Source organism: Saccostrea echinata, unplaced genomic scaffold (genome assembly GCF_033153115.1).
Source record: "Saccostrea echinata isolate AGI-Se365-2 ecotype Australia unplaced genomic scaffold, CSIRO_AGI_Sech_v1 ptg000008l, whole genome shotgun sequence".
NCBI lineage: Eukaryota > Metazoa > Mollusca > Bivalvia > Ostreida > Ostreidae > Saccostrea > Saccostrea echinata.
In genome coordinates this window covers 11,710,729-11,732,888 of record NW_026889757.1, presented here as the reverse complement: position 1 = coordinate 11,732,888, position 22,160 = coordinate 11,710,729, and the positions used below count along the sequence as shown (strand labels likewise).

Genomic DNA, 22,160 nt, shown 5'->3' with positions numbered 1-22,160 from the left:
TTGGTGTTTGAAAAAAAATTCAAGTTTAAAATTTAATTTCCAAAAGTTCTTTGGAGTTTTTGAGAATCCACATTTGAATTACTCCACTTCTTGAATATGTTGTAGAACAATACGTCTGGAGTTTCTCCTACACAGCTATAAAAATGTTTGTGAGGAGTAAGGCTATATTTTAAACTCAGGTTACCATTTCTGTCAAGTTGTATAATTGTAAGAAGGAAAGAAAAATAGTATTTTTAAACTTCCATCATCTCAATATGAAGGTGATTTAAGCAAATACATTTATGGGAAGACTTAAATCCTATACAGCGATATATGTAGCAATTGAATTCGTTTACTACAAAGTAACCACACAGGTCTCACTAAAAAAAAAATGCCCAGCATTTTGACACTTGAATACAGTTGGGAAGGGGGGGGGGGTATGGAACGTCACATCTGCCTTATGTGGTGGATTTTTATGATAAGATCGTGCCTTTACATTATACATAATGTATCCACAGGCACCTGACATTGTTTATTTCCCCCCTTTTATTAGGTGGGGGGGGGGGATTATTTACAATAAGAAAACTAGACAACGTCAGGTGCTTGTGATTATATGTTATGGCTTCTTCTTTATGATGTGTATTTGTATTATGCTGCAGTACCTTATTTTGAACGAGATTGTTGATACCCCTTTAACATCAACTTATTTGTCAGTGACCTGACTCAGTTTAAAAAATAGTCATCTAAATGTGCACGTGATGTCACATATATTATCTCAAACAGGCTTTCCAATTTAAACAAGCTATCACAGTCTTAAAGTTCATTGATACTCTGATAAGAGAGATAACTCTTACTGTTATAAATAACTATTATTCCTTTATAAAATTGTCAAGTTTACAAGCCATTTATGTCAAATTTTGCCCCGCAAGGTATGCTAAAATTGTGTGCATTTAAATTATGAATTAGATTTCTTTTGGATGATCATAAGCGTTAAAGAAAGTTTTTATATAAGTGAACAGAGGGATATTGAACCTTAAAGTATTTGGTTTTAATGTGTGCTGGATGTTGGTAAAGAAAATGAAACTCAAACAATGTTGTGGATTTATTTAATGCACTGATCAATACAATACACACTGCTTAATAAGCCAGCTACAAACATATAGAATACGTACTGTAATAGTTCAGCCAAGCTACATGAATGTGTGTACCACTTTTAATCACATCTAGTGAATTATTCAAATTAAACAAAAAATGAGGAGGCTGTGCTATATCTAAATAATTAACTGAAAAAAACAAAAAAAAAAACCATGAAAGAACCTTTATAGGTAAGTTGTATTTTTATTTGACAAATCACTCTCCTAAATACAAATAAGTTTTTCATTTGCTTAAAATTTTGCTCAAAAAATTATGGCCAAGGTCAATTCTAATAACCTGTGAGTGAAGTTTGAAGATTATATGGTATGACAACAACCACAGCTATGAACGAATTATAACAGACTCACCCAATTGTTCATGCTGTCAAGCTTTGCATCTAAGAAATATGGAGGCCAAGAAATGACCTAGTCAACAATATTCTTAAATTTAACCATTTGACAATAGTTAATACTCTTTTTTTATTATGAGGAAAAGATTCCTTATCTACTGATGTAAATAATCATATATTTTGCAGTGTACAAAAATTTATTTGAGATTCGGTTAGATTTTGACTTTCAAGATATATATCCTCAATTTTTTTTTCTACATTTATCAGAGATACATCTTTATTATGCGTGAAGTTTATTTATTTTATATGATGATGATTTTTACTATTATTTGGCCATCTATCATTAGAGACTTGTTGATTCTGAACTTATAACAAGTGTCTGAAATATTTCATATATATAACATGTAAAACTTACAAAGTTCTCGGAAAATTTATCAATGGAATTTTACCCTTAAAAGGATTTTTTTAAAAAAGTTTTTCAATTTTTACTCTGCAAAATAGTTCCTTCAAAACTTTAAAAATAAATCATTTGAAGTGATGATAGATTTGAAATAAATGACAAATTGTCATCTTTATTCAATTTGATAATTACAATAATTCAAAATTTTGATTAACATCTTGCACATTTATATCAGTATATCCTTATTGTTAAACCCCTTAGGGTAATTTTTATTATATAGGCCACTCTACAAATGTTTTTTTTAATATTATTATTATCTATTTATATAAACTTTCACCATTCAAAACTTGTACAAGAATCTTGTACAATGAGCATTGACAGAGGTGTATTTGGAAGCATGGCAGGAACAACAACTCTGGATAGAAAATGGCCATTTAACTCATAATTATACAACCATAAACATGTAGTAACATCCATTACAGTTGTATATGCCTTTATTAGCACTATGTGTGGGACTTAGGTCAAATAATTTTCCTAGAGAAGAGTGATGCTATATATATCACTTCCTCTGACTGGAAAACTTTAAAAATCACACATTTGAGATTGCTTTTTACCTAACAGATATATATTTCCCCTGAACTTTTTAAACATCTTATTTCCATGGACCAAAAATAATCACCGGAAAAAATATATACATGCAATATTAAAGCCTAGAACATTTGTATGGTTGAACAATCTTTGAATGACAAATAACTGGTACTCATAGACAATGTCATTTTATCTGTAGAAAGCCCTATGAAATGAACAGAGGTGTCTCACTTGTACTGCTCATGTAGCTTTCCATTCTCGAGTAATCTGGACAAGAATTTGGCGTTTTATTCACAGAAAAGTTTGCAGATTCACAGCTTTTATAATTCCCATTGCTTGTCACTTTTGAAATACAATTGTGCTTTGATTTAGAAGCTCTATCAGAAGCTGAAATGGGAGGTAGACGTTTTTTAAGTTTTTTCATTATTACTTTCTCCACATCAGTTTGATTACCCTTAATGTCAAAACTAACAAATTTTTTTTCTAGGTCATTCTTTTGATAACATTCCTTAATGCCACCCTGAAATTCACAACAGTTTTCATAGTTGTATAAAACTGATGTGTAATAAGGTCGTATCCTGCATTTTCCCTTCGCTGCATCAGAATTCAGAACATTGGTAAACTTATTTTTGTAATCTTCATCTTTTTTCAAGAGTCCCACATCAACCACAATGATTAACGCCAAGCTCTCTTTAGCCAATTCACTAAATGCCCCAATTATATCTGAAAGAAGAAAAACTGCCTCAATCATATCTGAAAGGGAAAACAAGAGGTCCATGGGCCACAACACTCACCTGAGTCAATAAGGCCCTACTGTTCTTCATCTCTTCATCAGCAGATTTTTTCTATTATATATTCCTATGTTAATCTTTTATCCCTATTGTGACCCCCCCCCCTTTGTGTCATGACTTTTATAGATGTAGCCTCACCCTTTCCCTCTAGGTCATGATTTGAACAAATTTGAATCTACACTACCTCAAGACAGTTCCATATCAATGTGACTTAACATAGCTTTGATGTTCTTGAGAAAAAGATTTTAGAAAAATTTTTCCCTATATATCAATATGTTAAACACTGATTGTGCATTGTGGCCCCATCCTACCCCCGGGGGTCAAGATTTGAACAAACTTGAATCTACACTACCTGAGGATATTTCCAGATCAAAATGACTAAACATGGCATTGCTGTTCTTGAAAAGAGGATTTTTGAGGATTTTTTCCTATATATTCCTATGTAAAACTTTGATCCCCCATCATGGCTCACCCAACCCAGCAGGGTCAAGATTTGAACAAACTTGAATCTACACTCCCTTTGGATGCTTCCATATCAATATGACTAAACATGGCTTTGCTGTTCTTGAGAAGAAGATTTTTTCCTATCTATTTGTATGTAAGACTTTGAATACCCATTGTGGCCCCCACCCTATCCCTAGGGGTCATGATATGAGCAAAATTGAAATTGCACTATCTGAGGATGCTTCCATATCAAAATGACTAATAATGGCTTTGCTATTCTTGAGAAAAAGATTTTTGAAAATATGTTTTCCTATAAATTCCTATGTAAAACTTTGATCCCCCATTGTTGCCCCATCCTACCCCTGGGGGTCATGATTTGAACAAATTTGAATCTACACTATGTAAAGAAGGTTTCTTAAAAGTTTCAAATTTTTTGGCACAGTGGTTCTTGAGAAGAAGATTTTTTAAAAAGATATCACCAAATTTTCTTTAATTCTTAATTATCTCCCCTTGAAAGAGGGTGTAGATCTTCATTTGAACAAACTTGAATTCCCTACACCAAAGGATACTTTGTGACATGTTTGGTTGAAATTGACACAGTGGTTCTGGAGAAGAAGTCAAAAATGTGAAAAGGTTACAAACAGACGAAGGACAAAATGTGATCAGAAAACCTCACTAAAGCTTTCAGCTCAGGTGAGCTAAAAAACATCATAATAGACTGAAAATTTATATTGGAAAATCTCTACAATGCTACAATCTCAAGTTCAGAAATAATCTGATCACAATCAATAATATTTTTGATTTTTTAGAATAGTACATATCAGGGAGATGTATATTTTGGACAAGCAAAAGAAATAATGGTAAGCATCTTCAACAGAATCAATACAGTATTCACACATTGGCTTTTCTGATAAACATTGGTTATATAAGTCTGCCATCAAATTACTTGCATTATTTCTTAACTGACAATGTATTATATTATACCTTCATAAAGTCATATATGGCATAGTTTTGATAAGTTCAGATAACAAAAATTTAAAATATCTTTCTATTTGATTTATTACTTTCTATAAAGATAGGACTTTTCTGTAACTTACACAATTTAAATTAACCGTTTTTCAAAGATATCAAAAAATTAAGACAGTAACCAATTTATTTACCGACTCCACATTTAAATTAAAGACTCATTTAAAGTCAATTTAATTATATAAACATGAGGTTATTCGAGTTCAAAATCGATGAAAATTTTAATTTGAAAGTAAATAACATTATATCATGTATATCTACACTCAATCTCGTATTATCATTTTTTTGCTCAGATATGCCATATACTAGTATAGCTTTAATATTCCAAAATGGAAAAGTTCAATCATTACCTATTTTGAAAAATAAAAATTTAAAAGAATTTTGAATGAAAGTATTCCAGAAGCATTTCTAGTATAATCAAGCAACTTATTCCACTGTTTAACTGTTCATGGAAGGAAACTTTCCATGTATGATGTAGTTCTAAAGTGAGGAATTTTGAATTCTGCATCATTAGTTCAAAGGTTATAGGAGTGATCTGATGGATGATAAGGTTCAATCAAGTCACTGGAAATCCTGAAGTAAAAATTTCTAAAAAAATGCATGCTTTAATATCTATAGTCTCTACCCTCAGGCCTCTAAAGGGACCATGAAATTCCTAATTTATAATTTCCTTCACCAAAGATGTAATACTGTATACCAAATCTGGTTGAAAATTTGCATGGGTCATTTCAAAAAAGAGAAATGAAAATGTTCAAAAGTTTTTTTGAAAGATTCACTTGACCTAAAAAAGTTTCAAATTAAGAAAAAACTCAACTCACTCTCTCCCTCTTTGATATCTTTATCATAAGTTTTATATTTATAAAAATCCTGCAGTAGCTCATTCAAAGAAAACAATCTTGTTGACAGCAAATCATCCTCTTCGAGAACACTGTACACCAGTATTTGGGGATTATTCTTATATTCTTGAATGAAAAATATAGAGATTATAAAATCAATATATAAATAAATAAAACAAGAGGCCCAAGGGCCTTAACGGTCACCTGAGTATAATACAACAATTTAGAGGATCCATAGAGTATAAAATGAACTGAAAGGTGAAGCTTTGTTGCCCAAAAGCAAGAAAAATAGGGTGATCAGGATCAACAAAATAGTTAGTCTAGTGTTCATTAACAGTTCATAAATCTGTTCCCCATTTATCACTATCGCCATACAGTATATTAACAACTTATCAGTGATTCTGTACTATTTTAATTCCTTGATGAAATCTCTTACATTGGACTCTCTTGGTCTTTGATGAACATTGAATAAGACAAGTTATTTTTGTCTCATTTTTATTTATCTATTACTTACAAGTCTACCTGATCATTTAAACTATAAAAGTACTTTTTGCATTATACAATAAAAAATCTTGCATAATTCTTCTTTTCTATCAACCTTTCAAGTACATTATTTACAGTGATTAATTATCAAAAGTAAATGGCAAAGGGTAATACACCTCTCAGTTGAATACAAATTAATAGAGCCCTGGCCAGGACCAGAACACTTGACCAAATGGTCCAGATGTTCAAAAATCTTTATTAAAACTTTTACTCTTTTTGCCTCTGATATGCCCAGGTGCAGAGAAGATTTTCAAAGAAATAAGAAATAATGCATTTTTACTACAGATTCACTATATTATCAATAGAGCCCCCCCCCCCCCCCCAGCACCAGAACCCCTGACCTTGGGGCCATGAATTTCACAATTTTGGTAGAGTCACCCTTGCTTATCATAACTATGTATTCAATTTGTTTCAATAATACTCAGGAGTAGAGAAGAAGATTTTTAAAGAAATAATGCACTTTCACTATATGATCTATATAGCCCTGCCCTAGCACCAGAATCTCTGGCCCTGGGGCCATGAATTTCAAAATTTTGGTAGAGTCACCCTTGCTTATCATAACTATGTATTCAATTTGTTTCAATAATACTCAGGAGTAGAGAAGAAGATTTTTAAAGAAATAATGCACTTTCACTATATGATCTATATAGCCCTGCCCTAGCACCAGAATCTCTGGCCCTGGGGCCATGAATTTCAAAATTTTGGTAGAGTCACCCTTGCTTATCATAATTTTGTATTCATTTGTTTCAATAATACCCAGGAGTAGAGAAGAAGATTTTAAAAGAATTAATGCATTTTCACTATATAATCAATATAGCCCCACCCTAACACCAGAACCCCTGACCCTGGGGCCATGAATTTCACAATTTTGGTAGAGGGCTCAATGCTTATTACAATCATGCCAACAGTTTGACTGCTTGATGTCCAGGAGCAGAGAAGAAGATTTTCAAAGAATTAATGCATTTTCACTATATAATCAATAGAGCCCCGCCCTAACACAAGAACCCCTGACCCAGGGGCCATGAATTTCACAATTTTGGAAAAGGCATTATTGCTTCTCATAACTATGCACTTAGTTTGTTTCAATAATACCCAGGAGTAGAGAAGAAGATTTTCAAAGAAATAATGCACTTTCACTATATGATCTATATAGCCCCGCCCTACCACCAGAACCCCTGACCCTGGGGCCATGAATTTCACAATTTAGGTAGAGGGCCCAATGCTTATTACAATCATGTCAACAGTTTGACTGCTTGATGTCCAGGAGTAAAGAAGAAGATTTTAAAGATTGCATCAATTTTGGTGGTTTTAGCCCCACCCCCGGGGCCCCAGGGGGGAATGGACCATGAAATTCATAATTTTTTTTCCCCTTCACCCAAAGATGCTTTATGCCAAAATTGGTTGAAATTGGTTGAGCGGTTCTAGAGAAGAAGTTGAAAATGTTCGAAAGTTAACGCACGACGGACGACGACGGACAAAAACGGATAGCAATAGGTCACCTGAGTGACTCAGGTGACCTAAATATAAAAGAATGAAGTAATGATCATACACAGTGTATTTACACAAATGAATTTCATACATTTTTTTAAATTTAGTCTATTTCTCTCTAAAAATGAAATAAAAATGAGAAAGTAATGTCTATGCAACATAAAAATTTCAATTTTTGAGAAAATATGTCTTGGAATATTGAATACAGGTTTATCTTTGCCCCATTTTTATTTTTGCTATATAATGCTTGAAAAACATTTTTTTTTTTCAACAAGGCATAATTGTGTTAAAGAGATAAATGCTATACTCTTTAATTTGCCCCATTTAAATTCACCCTCTTGCCACAAGGGCAAAGGGGCAAAAATAAAATGGTACGTGGCAAATATTTCCCTCTATCTGTATTCACACTAAATTTTAAAAATGATTATGTTTGTCATCATTTAAAGTAAATACTTACCTGAATTAAAGTAATCAAGTGGTGATAGGCATTTGCATTTGCTTTTATATTTCTGATTGCAGAAACAGACCTTGATGACAATAATGGCTAATAGAATGATCATAACAAAAATTACACTCAATGCTATGATTATCTCAGATGGCTGCCTTAGATTGACAATCTTTTCTGCAAAAAAAAAAAATAAATAAATAAATAAAAAAATAAAATAAAAAATAATGAATAAATTAATAATGAATTAATTTTCTTTGATTGGATAGAAAAATAACTTAATTATACTGTATAACTTGTGATGCCAATCATTATTCACAATATGACCTGTCGCAAAAATGTTTTAATCCACTTGATGTGTCAATTTGTACAATTTGAAGTAATTTTTGAAAGGCTTTTGTCTGTTTTCTTTTCACTTAATATGATTGAAAATCAAATTATAAGAAATAAATCTAATAGCTACCTAGGCTATACTTGGACAGTGGAATCTCCTTATTATGATGTTCATTTTGTCATGGTAAAATATCATAATACTGAAGGCAATGTAATAAAAGTTTCCAATAAAATCCATTCAAACATCATTTTGAAAGCCTATGTTATTTGTGGGCGGGGGTGTATTTTTTCATGTATAACATCACTAACCTTTTATTTTTTTTAATTTTATGACCTTGTTCTTGTTCATATTAACTGCCTAAAACCATTTTTATTTTGTACATGTACTACCTAATAAGGTTCTGTTATTTACATCATTAACTGATTATCAAAATTAATTTTAAGATGACAAGACTAGTTTAAGTTTTGTAATTTGTTTCTGAATCCTTTCGATTTTTATTCACAGTTTAAACTAATGGGACAAAGAGTAGTGACTTGCAAAGTTTTGGGCCAATATTGCATTAAGCAGGAGACATGTCAGACACATATTTTAGAATCAACTAAGTACCTAGTAACTACTGCTCATTAAAAATTATAAAGAGTCTGAATGCAAAATTAAGAATGAACAAATATTTCAAAGATATCACAATGCATTTTTTATCAAATGAATTTAGTCAATCCTACAAGCTACAGCAGAGAATTCTTAAATTTTTGATGGAGTAATTTGCTCTGTACATTAATTTGTTTACCTACAAAATTCACATACCTTTGAGCATAAAAATTATATGCATTAAATACAATTTCTCACCTTTTTTAAATGGAAATGCCTCATATACAGATATGATTCCACTGTCATTCACAACACATTGAACAGCTTTACCAAAATCTTCTGCTGCTATATTTAGAATCTGTAGTTTGCAGTCATGTGTTAATCCATGATCACTACAAAGAAATATTAGATACATTTAGTAAATGATCAACAAGCCACATGACAAGCCGGTGCAACACTCATCAGTGTCACTTGGCCCTGTTGTTCTTCAGAAGATATTTAAAGACTCTGATCCTCTATATTCCTATCAAAATGAAATTTTGACCCCCATTATTGTTGCCATACAATATAGCTCCAAGGGATATTGACTTCAGCATGCTAGAGGTAAAAGCATAAAGAGGACTAAGTAAGTATTTTGACTTGATGCCATTTACAGAAAGAGCATACAGATGTTAACCATGGCTCTTAATTGTAGGAGTAAATGAAAAGTTCCAAACTTAATTGAACCTACAGGGGGATGCTATTTATTTCAATATTATTTCAATTTGAATGACTAATGTGGACTTGCTGTATTGGAGAATGTTTTTCAAATTCTTTTATCTTGCATGCAAATATTATGCAAAATCTTAATGGCCCTATCCTACACTACATAGGGATGCTTGCATGTTAAGTATAATAAACACAACTAATTGTGGCCTGTTGCTTTTCACAAGAATACATTGTACATGTATTTTTAACGATTTACCCTTTTTACTGTATTTCTGTTTAAATCTGACCCCCTATTATGAACCCACTCAAGTCCCAAAGGGCATGATTTAAAAAATCTTGAATCAATTCTCATTGAGAAATCTTTTACGTAACTTTTTGTCTTATCTGGCCTAATTGTGGTTATTGCATGAGAAGATTGATTAACATATTTTCTCTAATTCTTATAATTATCTCCTCTTAAGACTGAGAACAAATTTTAAATCCCTTCACCAACGAAGACTTTGCAGCAAGTATGACTGAAATTGCCCCAGTGGTTCTGGAGAAGAAGTTGAAAATGCAGGCACTTACAACACATACAAGGCACACAAACAATGGCAGACAAACACAGAAAAAACCTTCGATCAAAAAAGCTCAATTGAGCCTTTGACTCTGAGTCAATTCATTATCACCATGCATAAAGTTTTGGATGGCCAAAATAAACTTAAGATAATAAAATGCAAGTTGCATTTTCAAAATCAATCAAGATCTCATTATTATAACAAAAGGTGGGCCACAATACTCACTTGAGTAACTTTGGCCCTGCTGTTCTTCACCAGATTTCCCCCCTTGTAATACTTACTTTGGCCCTAACCTACCCCTGGGGGTCATGATTTGAACAATTTAGAATCTACCTCAGGAAGCTTTCACATAAGTTTCAGCTTTTCTGGCCAAATGGTTCTTGAGAAGAAGATTTTTTAATTTAAAGATTTTTTCCTATATACACTGATATACATGATATATTTCAATGTAAAACTCTGATTCCCTATTGTGGCCCCACCCTTCCTCAGGGGGTCATGATTTGAACAATTTAGAATCTATGCTACCTCAGGAAACTTCCAAATAAGTTTCAGCTTTTCTGGCCCAGTGATTCTTGAGAAGAAGACTTTTAAATTTTTCCCCTTATTTTTCAAAGTAAAACTTTGATTCCCAATTGTGGCCCCACCCTACCCCTGGAGGTCATGATTTGAACAATTTAAAATCTACAGCAAACCACTTTTGTTGCATACCTGACAATGCATGGTAGGACTCTGCTGCGTTTTGCCTTGGTTCTCATTGATACTGAATGAACCTCATTCACTTTGTTACATGCAAAGTACTGTTTACAGGTGAACATAGGTGAGTCGCCAAGCTCCAAATTGGTCTTGTTTTCAGGTTCAATTGATTCTGTGTTTGGTCTGCATCCTTTAAACAAAATTGAGCTATTATAGTTAAATATTACAAAGTGAAAATATATTGTACATGAAGGTAATATTTGCTTATGGAAAGCGCATTCAGAATGACTTCCATCTTAGTCTACCCATCCTTAGAATAAATATAGGAATGTTATCTGATGTTTAAAAAAATTGCATACTGTAGATTCCTAATTACGTAAGCAAGGAATTCATTTAATTGCAACACTTGTGAAATAAAATTGCTCACTTTTTTTTCTATATTGCTGAAATACATGTAGATCTACCGTAAAAAATCTAGATCAAACGTCAACTCCCAGACTCATGTTTTTGTGACTTGATGTCTACTGCATGTACAAGTCATTTGGCTGAATTTTAAAGTACTCACGAAAAATAAAGAATCTACAGTACTTTAAAAAGTTTTACACCTTTTTGAAGAAAAAACACTCTATATTGCTATGTCATCTAAAATAAATCAAGTAAAGCACAACCAAAACAAAGAACTAAGCAAAAACATGTGTGAAACGAGAAATTAGTGAAATAACCATCACAAAAAATCTGCAATCTTTATAACTAAAGCCCAACTCCTGTTATGTTGAAAAATATAAATGTGATAACTATATTAACTAAAGAGACTATTTTGACAGACCGAGAGTCTGAACTAAAGTATCAAAGGTAATCTGAACTAAAGTATTAAAGGTAATAATACACTTTTGTCTTGTCAGACTTATTCAGGCCTTTCAAAATGTGCCAGTACCCGGTACTTTTACCCGGCTGAAATTATGAATGTACCGGCCAAAATATTCATTGGAGAAAAATTTGATAACATATTTAGTAAAAATTGCTTCCACAAGGTACCTCCTATTTTTATGCCCCCAGATTGAAAGATCCCGGGGGTATATTGTTTTTGTCCTGTCTGTCTGTTTGTCTGTTTATCTGTTTGTCTGTTTGTCCGTTTGTCTGTTGTCAACTTTAACCTTGCCCATAACTTTTGATTGGTTGGAGCTATGACTTTCATATTTCACATGTGTATTCCTTGTGACAAGACCTTTCTTTGGGTACCATCATATTTGACCTTTTGACCTTGACCTTGGAGTTTGACCCACTTTTGCAAAATTTTATGAGACTTTAACCTTGGCCATAACTTCTGAACAGTTGGTGCTTGGGGTTTCAAACTTCACATATGTAATCCTTGCGACAAGACCTTCCTTTGGATACCAACCACCACTTTGACCTTTTGACGTTGAAATAGGAGTTTGACCTACTTTTGAAAAACTTTAACCTTGGCCATAACTTTTGAATGGTTGATGCTAGGGCTTTCATACTTCACATATGTAATCCTTGTGACAAGACCTTCCTATGGATACCAACCACTTTGACCCTTTGACCTTGACCTAAGAGTTTGACCTACTTTTGAAAAACTTTAACCTTGGCCATAACTTTTGAATGGTTGGTGCTAGGGCTTTCATACTTCACATATGTAATCCTTGTGACAAGATCTTCCTTTGGATACCAACCACTTTGACCTTGACCTTGACGTTTGACTTTTATTTAAAAAACTTTAACCTTCACCATAACTTTTGAACAGTTGTATCTAGGTCTTTCAAATTTCACAGGTGTATTCCTCGAGACAAGACCTTTTTTGGGTATCAACATTTTTTATCTTTTTTGTGGATTTTGACTTGTATTTGAAGAAACTTTAATCTTCGCCATAAGCTGCCATACAGGGGCATCAGTGTTTCACAAACACATCTTGTTTTCTAATATTTTTGAAAGCCCTGCTTGTTTATATTAATTTGAGAACAAAAATTTTTCAGATATATGTCTCTTGTAACAGTGACATTTCTAGATTTAATCCTAGTCTACAGACGTTTGTCATTATTAATCCTCAGTATTTTTTTTTCACATACTACCGGTAGTACATTTAATATCTAAACTCTAAAATTGGTTAATAACTTTGTTATGCCCCCATATCGAAGATTCGGGGGTATATAGTTTTTGCCCTGTCAGTCCATCTGTCTGTCTGTCTGTTTGTCCGCAAAAACTTTAACATTGCTCATAACTTTTGATTGGTTGAAGCTATGGCTTTCATATTTCACAGGTATATTCCTTGTGACAAGACCTTTATTTGGGAACCATCATATTTGACCTTGACCTTGGAGTTTGATCCAGTTTTACAAAATTTTTCCCAATTTTAACCTTGGCCATAACTTTTGAACGGTTGGTGCTAGGGCTTTCATTCTTCACATGTGTAATCCTCGTGACAAGGCCTTCCTTTGGATATCAACAACTTTGACCCTTTGACCTTGACCTTGGAGTTTGACCTACTTTTGAAAAACTTTAACATTGGCTATAACTATTGAACGGTTGGTGCTAGGGCTTTCATACTTCACATGTGTAATCCTTGTGACAAGACCTTTCTTTGGATAACAACAACTTTGACCCTTTGACCTTGACCTTGGAGTTTGACCTACTTTTGAAAAACTTTTACCTTTTCCATATCTTTTCAATGGTTGCTGCTAGGGCTTTCATATTACACAGGTATATTCCTCGGTACAAGTACACTTTGGGTACAGTACCATCATATTTGATTTGCATTTGAGAAAGTTTAACTTTCGCTATAAGTTGCCATACGGGGGCATCAGTGTTTCATATACACATCTTGTTTCTTTTATAAAATGATTCATCTCAGATTTTGTCCAATATTGAATATGGTACTTATTTTGCTTGGTTTTCATTTCAGTCTGTCTTCATCTTCTAGCCATTATAAATTTGACAAAATTACTTAAGAAAGAGCAGAGGGATATCTTCCACTAATGTACTTCTAATACTTACGAAAAGCTTGTACAGTATATTTTTGACAGTGCTCTTCGGATCCGTTTTGACCAACAACTCGACACTCGTATGTGATATTCTTGTCCAGGTTTCTGACACTTTGTATTTTGAGTATTTCACCTCCATTAAACAATTTTGGACCCCAGTCATCCCCCGATTCTTTAATTAACCCATCATTGTCACACCATCTCTTGATTTGACTTCCGGTATTTTTAGAAAAACAATTACAGCTCAGATTCAATCCTGCACCAAATTCAGCATATGTAATTTTGGCATCAATGTCTGAAAATAAAATTTTTAAAAGCTATACAAGATTATTCCAACCTTACTATAGCATGATGATCAAAATTATATAAGCAAACTTTTACAAAGTAAGTGCATTCATTAAACTACTAACATATATTGTCTAATTTAACCCACAATAAATTTATCAGACCTGCAGGAAGGAAGAATGAAAGGGATGGGGGTGTCTGCCACATAATATGGAGATAGAGGAAGTTGTACTTGGACAGCTAGGACAATTTGGGACAAACAGACTATGTGTACATGTATGTGATGTTAATATTTTTTCTGTAATCAATTTGGCTTGAAAACATTTGAACAGTATAATGAGTAACTTTAGGGATTCATCTATTATATTTAATTATTATACATCTACTGATTTTTCCTTTATATAACATTAGATCATTAGATGTGACTTATTCCCTAGAAATTGTTATGAATGGAGCTAATCCCGGCTTCAAAAGCTAATTCCCATTTATAAGTAATCCTCTAGATTTTACTTTCAGATTTTTATGATATGCGAATGGACTAATCCCTGTGTGTTGGTCAAGTGAGCTAATCCCTGCTTTGAAATCATGCTATCTGAATCCTCTAAATTTTACGCTTGTATCGGTATGATAAAATAGTGAAAAGTATATCATTGCGGGAGTTAGCAAGATTCCAGTTCCCCTTGACCTGGACTATTTCCCTTGGCTTTACCTCGGGAAATAGTTATGGCCTTATGTTTAATCAGGAAATTTTCTGTAACTAAAAGGAGTATTGAGACATTTTTTTTCCAAAGGGGAACCCGGAAACTGAGAAAGGTACTGTTTACATGTAGTTAAAACAACATTGATAAATCTCTTTCATTATTCTCAAAGGGGTTCAACTCACAAAGGGCCAACTATCTGGCCACATGAGAAACAAGAGGCCCATGGGCCACATCGCTCACCTGAGCACATTGGCTTGGCAAAAGCACAAATCAGTTCAGTATTGGAAAGATTACCGGGGGGGAGGGGGGGGGCTTGTCAATATAACAAATGGCTTTGTTGTACTTGAGAAGATATTAATAAAAATTTTCCCATATATTCCTTTGTAAAAATTTGATCCCCCATTGTGGCTCCTCCCTATCCCAGGGGTCATGATTTGAAAAAACTTGAATCTACACTACCTGAGGATGCTTCCATATCAATATGACTAAACATAGCTTTTCTGTTCTTGAGAAGAAATATTTTTTCTATATGTTCTTATGATTTTTCCTATTTATTTCTATGTAAAATTTGATCCTCCATTGTGGCCCTGCCCTACCTCCGGGGGTCATGATTTGAACAAACTTGAATCTACACTACCTGAGGATGCTTCCATATAAATATGACTCATCATGGCTTTGCTGTTCTTGAGAAGAAGATTTTTAAAGATTTTTCCTATATATTTCTATGTAAACCTTTGATCTTCCATTGTGACCCCACCCTACCCCCGGGGGTCATGATTTGAACAAAATAGAATCTACACTGCCTGAGGATGCTTCCATATAAATATGACTTATCATGGCTTTGCTGTTCTTGAGAAAAAGATTTTTAAAGGTTTTTCCTATATATTTTCTATGTAAAACTTCGATCCTCCATTGTGGCCCCACCCTGCCCCCAGGGGTCATGATTTGAATAAACTTGAATTGACACTACCTGAGGATGCTTCCATATAAATATGACTCATCATGGCTTTTCTGTTCTTGAGAAGAAGATTTTTAAAGGTTTTTCCTACATATTTCTATGTAGAACTTTGATCCTCCATTGTGGCCCAGCCCTACCCCCGGGGGTAATGATTTGAACAAACTTGAATTTACACTATCTGAAGATGCTTCCATATATATATATGACTCATCATGGCTTTGCTGTTCTTGAGAAGAAGATTTTTAAAGATTTTTCCTATATATTTCTATGTAAAACTTTGATCCTCCATTGTGGCCCCGCCCTCCCCCCGGGGGTCATGATTTGGACAAACTTGAATCTACACTCACTGAGGATGCTTCCACATGAGTTTCATCTTTCCTGGCCCTGTGGTTCTTGAGAAGAAGATTTTTAAAAGATGCTATTAATTTTTCAGTAATTCTTTATTATCTCCCCTTGAAAGAGGGCGCGGCCCTTCATTTGAACAAACTTGAATCCCCTTCACCCACGGAAACTCTGTGCCAAGTTTGGTTGAAATTGGCCCAGTAGTTTGGAGAAGGTGAAATTGTGAAATTGTGTGCGACAACAACAACGCCGCCGCCGACAGACAACAGAAAAATTTCGATCAGAAAAAGAAATGAAAAGAAATACAATATCAGAATTAGAGGTGCAAGTTGCTCAGAAAATATGACATGTTTTTTTCATGGAAAGATCTGGGAAGTATATTCATAAAATTTCCTTATGTGTAGAAATACAACCATGGATACAATTGATAGATGGTAAATAAAATACCTGATAATTCTGTGTGTTTTATTACACAGAAGAGAATTATCCATAATTTTGGTGCAGACGTTCTCATAAGTGGTTTAATTCTGACAGCTAGTCATTAAGTTCATCTTCAAAATATTCATATTCTTCTCCACAGTTTAACACTCTTCAATATCAATCCTTGATCTTGCTTCTCTTACTTCCTGTTTCTTGAGTCATATATAGTGCAACTTTACACACAGGAAACAGACTGGTAAAGTTCAAAGGTCAATAAAACTGTAATGTAATGTAGGCTAATTAAAACAAAAGCTAAACTTATGAAATTAAGATATTATTTCAAAGTTTCTCAAAAATGATTTATGAAATAAATATATACACTAAATTCTAAGCATTATTTACCAGAAAACCCATTCCTGGAACACTATGAAGATTAGTAGTCAACAAATAATATTTTTTAATATTATATATCATCTAAATATAACGTAGTGTTTTTGTAAATTTACAATTCCTTGTAGATCAAATGTAAAAGTATTTATAAATTAAAAAAAACAAAACAAAACAAAACATGCATATTTTATAATTGATCATGTTAACAGTGTAGCCAGTAAATACTTAATTTCTGTTATACTTAGTGATAAATACAGTTTTTTTTGCATATATGCGATATGACTAATGTCACAATAGCCGACGAATCCTGCAGGGCTGATATGGATTTGCAGGGCTGATACAGGTTTATATCACACCCCTAGTAGATTAAACCTTTAACAAGAGGCCCATGGGCCACATCTCACCTGAGTAGCTTTGGCCATGCTGTTCTTTACCAGATTTCCCCCCTTTTAATATACCTATTGTGGCCCCGCCCTACCTCCGGGGGTCATGCTTTGAACAATTTAGAATCAACACTACCTCAGGATGCTTCCAAATAAGTTTCAGCTTTATTGGTCCAGTGGTTCTTGAAAAGAAGATTTTTTAAGAGTTTTCTTATATATTTCAATGTAAAACTTGGATTCCCTATTGTGTCCCGCCCTACACCCGGGGGGTCATGATTTGAACAATGGATGCTTCCATATAAGTTTCAGCTTTTCTGGCCCAGTGGTTCTTGAGAAGAAGATTTTTAAAGATTTTTCTCATGTATTTCAATGTAAAACTTGGATTCCCTACTGTGGCCCCGCCCTACTCCGGGGGTCATGATTTGAACAATTTAGATTCTACACTACCCAAGATTGCTTCCATATAAGTTTCAGCTTTTCTGGCCCAGTGGTTCTTGAAAAGAAGATATTTTAAGATTTTTTTCTATATATTTCAATGTAAAACTTGGATTCCCTATTGTGCCCCCCCCCCCCCCCCGCCCCTACCCCCGGGTTTCATGATTTGAACAATTTATAATCTACACTACCCCAGGATGCTTCCATATAAGTTTCAGTATTTCTGGCCAAGTGGTTCTTGAGAAGAAGATTTTTTAAGATTTTTCCTATATATTTCAATGTAAAACTTGTATTCCCTATTGTGGCCCCGCCCTACCCACGGGGGTCATGATTTGAACAATTTTGATTCTACACTACCCCAGGATGCTTCCATGTAAGTTTCAGCTTTTCTGGCCCAGTTGTTCTTGAGAAGAAGATTTTAAAAAATTTTTCCTATATATTTCAATGTATAACTTGGATTCCCTATTGTGGCCCCGCCCTACCCACGGGGGTCATGATTTGAACAATTTAGATTCTACACTACCCCAGGATGCTTCCATATAAGTTTCAGCTTTTCTGGCCCAGTGGTTCTTGAGAAGAAGATTTTTAAAGATTTTTTTTATATATTTCAATGTAAAACTTGGACTCCCTATTGTGGCCCCGCTCTACCCCCGGGGGTTATGATTTGAACAATTTATAATCTACACTACCCAAGGATGCTTCCAAATAAGTTTCAGCTTTTCTGGCCCAGTGGTTCTTGAGAAGAAGATTTTTAAAGATTTTTCTTATGTATTTCAATGTAAAACTTGGATTCCCTATTGTGGCCCCGCCTTACCCCCGGGGGTCATGATTTGAACAATTTAGAATTTACACTATCCCAGGATGCTTCCACATAAGTTTCAGCTTTTCTGGCCCAGTGGTTCTTGAGAAGAAGATTTTTTAATGACCCCACCCTATTTTGTCTTTTCTTGATTATCTCCCCTTGTAAGGGGACTTGGCCCTTTATTTTAATAATTTACTCTCCCCTTCACCCAAGGATACTTTGTACCAAGTTTGGTTAAAATTGGCCTAGTGGTTCTTGAGAAGAAGTTGAAAATGTGAAAAGTTTACAGACGGATGGACGGACGGATGGACGGACAGACAACGGGTGATCAGAAAAGCTCACTTGAGCTTTCAGCTCAGGTGAGCTAAAAACAGTACTTGTGAAAATACATCTAATATTTTTTTTTGGTCACATTTGTTTACTTTTAAATCACGCATACTGCTCTTTGATATAATAATTAAGCTACATGTCAGTCATCAGTGCATGATTATTTAATTGTTTTTGTAAGGCCAAACAAAAAAATATGTGTGGTTCTGGTTACACCTCCAAAAAAAATAGGGTAGGTAGGTAGGGATTTTCTAAATTTTTTGCCTGCAGTGGTTAGAGCATTTGCTCTAGAGTCGTGGAGTAAGGAGTTGATCCTTACGACTAGTGTTGTACCGATAATCAGAAAACATCGATTGTCTATGAAAATATGCTACCGATTCCGATGATCGATTATAATTTTTTATAATCGATTATCGGAAACATACTTCTAATACAATACATTCCGGAATTATCCATTTCTGGTTTAAAATTTATTTCTTCTTAATGAAAGAAAATGGCGTCTGCATCTGATACCAGCCAACTAGCACGATGCAGAGGTGACTATATAAGAACCGAAAGGTGCATATATAGGGCCTAAAAAAAATTATGTTTGTTTCCTGTAACCCGACCGACCCATTCAATTTACCCCCAGGTGGATTTTTTTTCTGCCAAATCTGTGTTTGCTCTTTGGTTTGATCAATCAGCTGATTCTTTTTATTCAAAAAATATTAATTGTATCTTTTATTTGAGATATAAAATATGCAACTTAGTCAACATTTACCTTAATATAAAGAGTAATCATTTCCTCCCACAACTTTTTGAACTTCGTTTTCTGCCGCTAGGCAGACATGTTGGGTGTCCACTGTAAATATAACACCTGGATAATTCAGTCCCGGGATGTTTGACCCCCTGATTCATAAGCAAAAAAAAAAAAAAAAAAATTCCTGACCTACCGACCCTAGATTTTTTGGGAATGTTACAGGAAACAAACAAACATAATTTTTTTAGGCCTAGAAAGTGTAAAAGAAGCAAAACAACGAAGAAAATAATATATTATATATTTCATATATTATAATACATGTTAAGGAAATAATATGAAATAATTTTAATAGTCTGCTTTTTTGTATACAAAACTATAAAATCCAATTATAATCAGTAAAATCGCATCGGAAGCAGTAATCGATTCCAACCAATGATCGATTATGAAAATTAACCGATGTCCCATCACTACTTATGCCGTGGGTTCGAATCCCACTGCGGGACGTGGAGACCTGTCCTTCGGATGAGACTGTATAAACAAAGGTTCTGTGTTGCAGTAGGTGCTGGCACAAAAAAGATCCCTCACTCCTCAATGGCCCTGAGTGTCGAGTAGGTCAAAATTTAATTTGTAGCCCTCCACTGGCAAGTGGTGGTGTCTCCATATGAGTGAAAAATTCTCGAGAGGGACGTTAAACAACAAACAATCTATCAATCTAAATTTTTCTAAATAATACCTATCACTGCTTTGCAAGTGGCATAATTAGATGTGCCATGATAATATACTAGTTAACATTGGTAGGGGGCACCCCTAAATCAAAAATAATAAAAACACAAATAATCTTTTTTTTCATTTTGGTAAAAAAAAAGTTCGAGGTGAACATCCTTTTTTTAAATCCATGTTTATAAATGAAATTAATGACTTAATTTTATACAGTGTAATTCTTATTTTATTCAAGAATAAATTTAGAACAATAAAATAGAAAATGGACATAGAGTATAAGAGCTGTCAGAGGAAAGTGACACCTGTACTTTGTACAGTAATGTTTAAAACAAAATAAACCACATAAGCAAGGTGACATAGAATCATTCATGTGTGTGAGAATTATAAAAATTTAATATTGTTAAAATTTTAAATTCTTACAATGAATACTTTTTTGCCTTATTGAAGACTTCATACTTCCAAGCTCATTTCTCTTATATATTGGTACTATGTATGTTGACTTTATTCAGGTAAAATCAGCAGTCTTGTTTGTCACTCATCAACTGCTTTTTTTTTTCTATTTTCGGTTTAAAAGAAACGATCCTGATATAAATTATTTAATAATTAATAAATTAATTTATCTTAAACATTAGGCTAATTCTTGCGTAATCAATGTAATCAAATGCTTTCTCATGTTATCTTCCCCCAACTCCCAAAGGTATGTTACCTCCCCAGCTGTCTGTGTGTGTTTCTATTCTGACTTCACACCTTTGCATGTATTAAACAAAGGGGCTAATCAGCATGTGCTGGTTAAACTGAGCAACTATTAGTGAATCTCGCCACTGTTAGGCACATTTATTTAATTTTGGCTAGCAAATACCAAAAAAAAAAAAAAAATGAAGCTGGGAAAAGAAGCATGCCACCACGCCATGCTAGCTTGCTTATTAGATTTAACACTATTAAACACTTGCACTATGTGTTGAAACAATGTTTTGCAAGGAGGCCGCCATTGCTAAAACTAAAACTTAAATACTGGAGCGGATGACGGAAATCGGAGAAAATTCCAGAAAAAATATGAAAATTGCCAAAAAAAAGTTTAGGGTCGGGGGTGTAAAATAGGGACGGTTGGGTAACCAGAACCACACATATTTTTTTATTTGGCCTAATAAACATAATAGATCATACCCTTTTCCACATCACATCTTCTTTCAGCCCGAGACACCAATATCAGCCAGACAGCTGAAGGTCCTATTAACTGATATTGGTCCAGGGCTGATACAGGATGTGATATGAAAAAGGGTATGTTACTGAATTAGAGAATGTGGGTTTTACTTATGATACTGTATCAGTATTCTCATATATTCATATGCACCTGCAAATTTGAGTAAATCCGCGCCTGTTAGCAGAACCCATCCCTCATGGTCACATGTCGTTTACATTCAACATATTATATTATACAAAGTAGTTTAAGTTAATTATATTTATACGTCAATGATTGTATGTAGGGCAATGTAATTGTCTGGGATGATACATACAGTACATGTTATCATGAATGTCCATGATGATTTTAAAAAAAAATCGGTAATGAAATGTTCAGTATATAAATACAATGTCATTATAAACACTGTAAACACTCTACCTCTCGATCTTCGTTCCATCTTCGAATATGACGCAAGTGGCAAGGGAACATCCTGGTTCAAAGGTCACGCTGTCAAAAATATTCTTCGCAACATTTCTTCCTTCCCCCATTCGAATCCAAGTATTTTTTCTCACTAAA

General features: G+C 33.9%; 1 protein-coding gene across 1 annotated transcript; it reads right to left on the bottom strand.

The window, feature by feature from the left end:
* Positions 1-1,068: 1,068 nt before the first annotated feature.
* Positions 1,069-22,115, bottom strand: LOC133181082 (uncharacterized). Its single transcript, XM_061315625.1, has 8 exons — positions 22,023-22,115; positions 16,636-16,887; positions 13,916-14,197; positions 10,919-11,093; positions 9,204-9,337; positions 8,036-8,200; positions 5,530-5,673; positions 1,069-3,173 (listed from the first exon to the last, which is right to left on the bottom strand). The coding sequence occupies exons 2-8, from the start codon at positions 16,700-16,702 to the stop codon at positions 2,656-2,658; spliced, it is 1,485 nt and encodes a 494-aa protein (XP_061171609.1). The 5' UTR covers positions 16,703-16,887; positions 22,023-22,115; the 3' UTR covers positions 1,069-2,655.
* Positions 22,116-22,160: the final 45 nt, after the last annotated feature.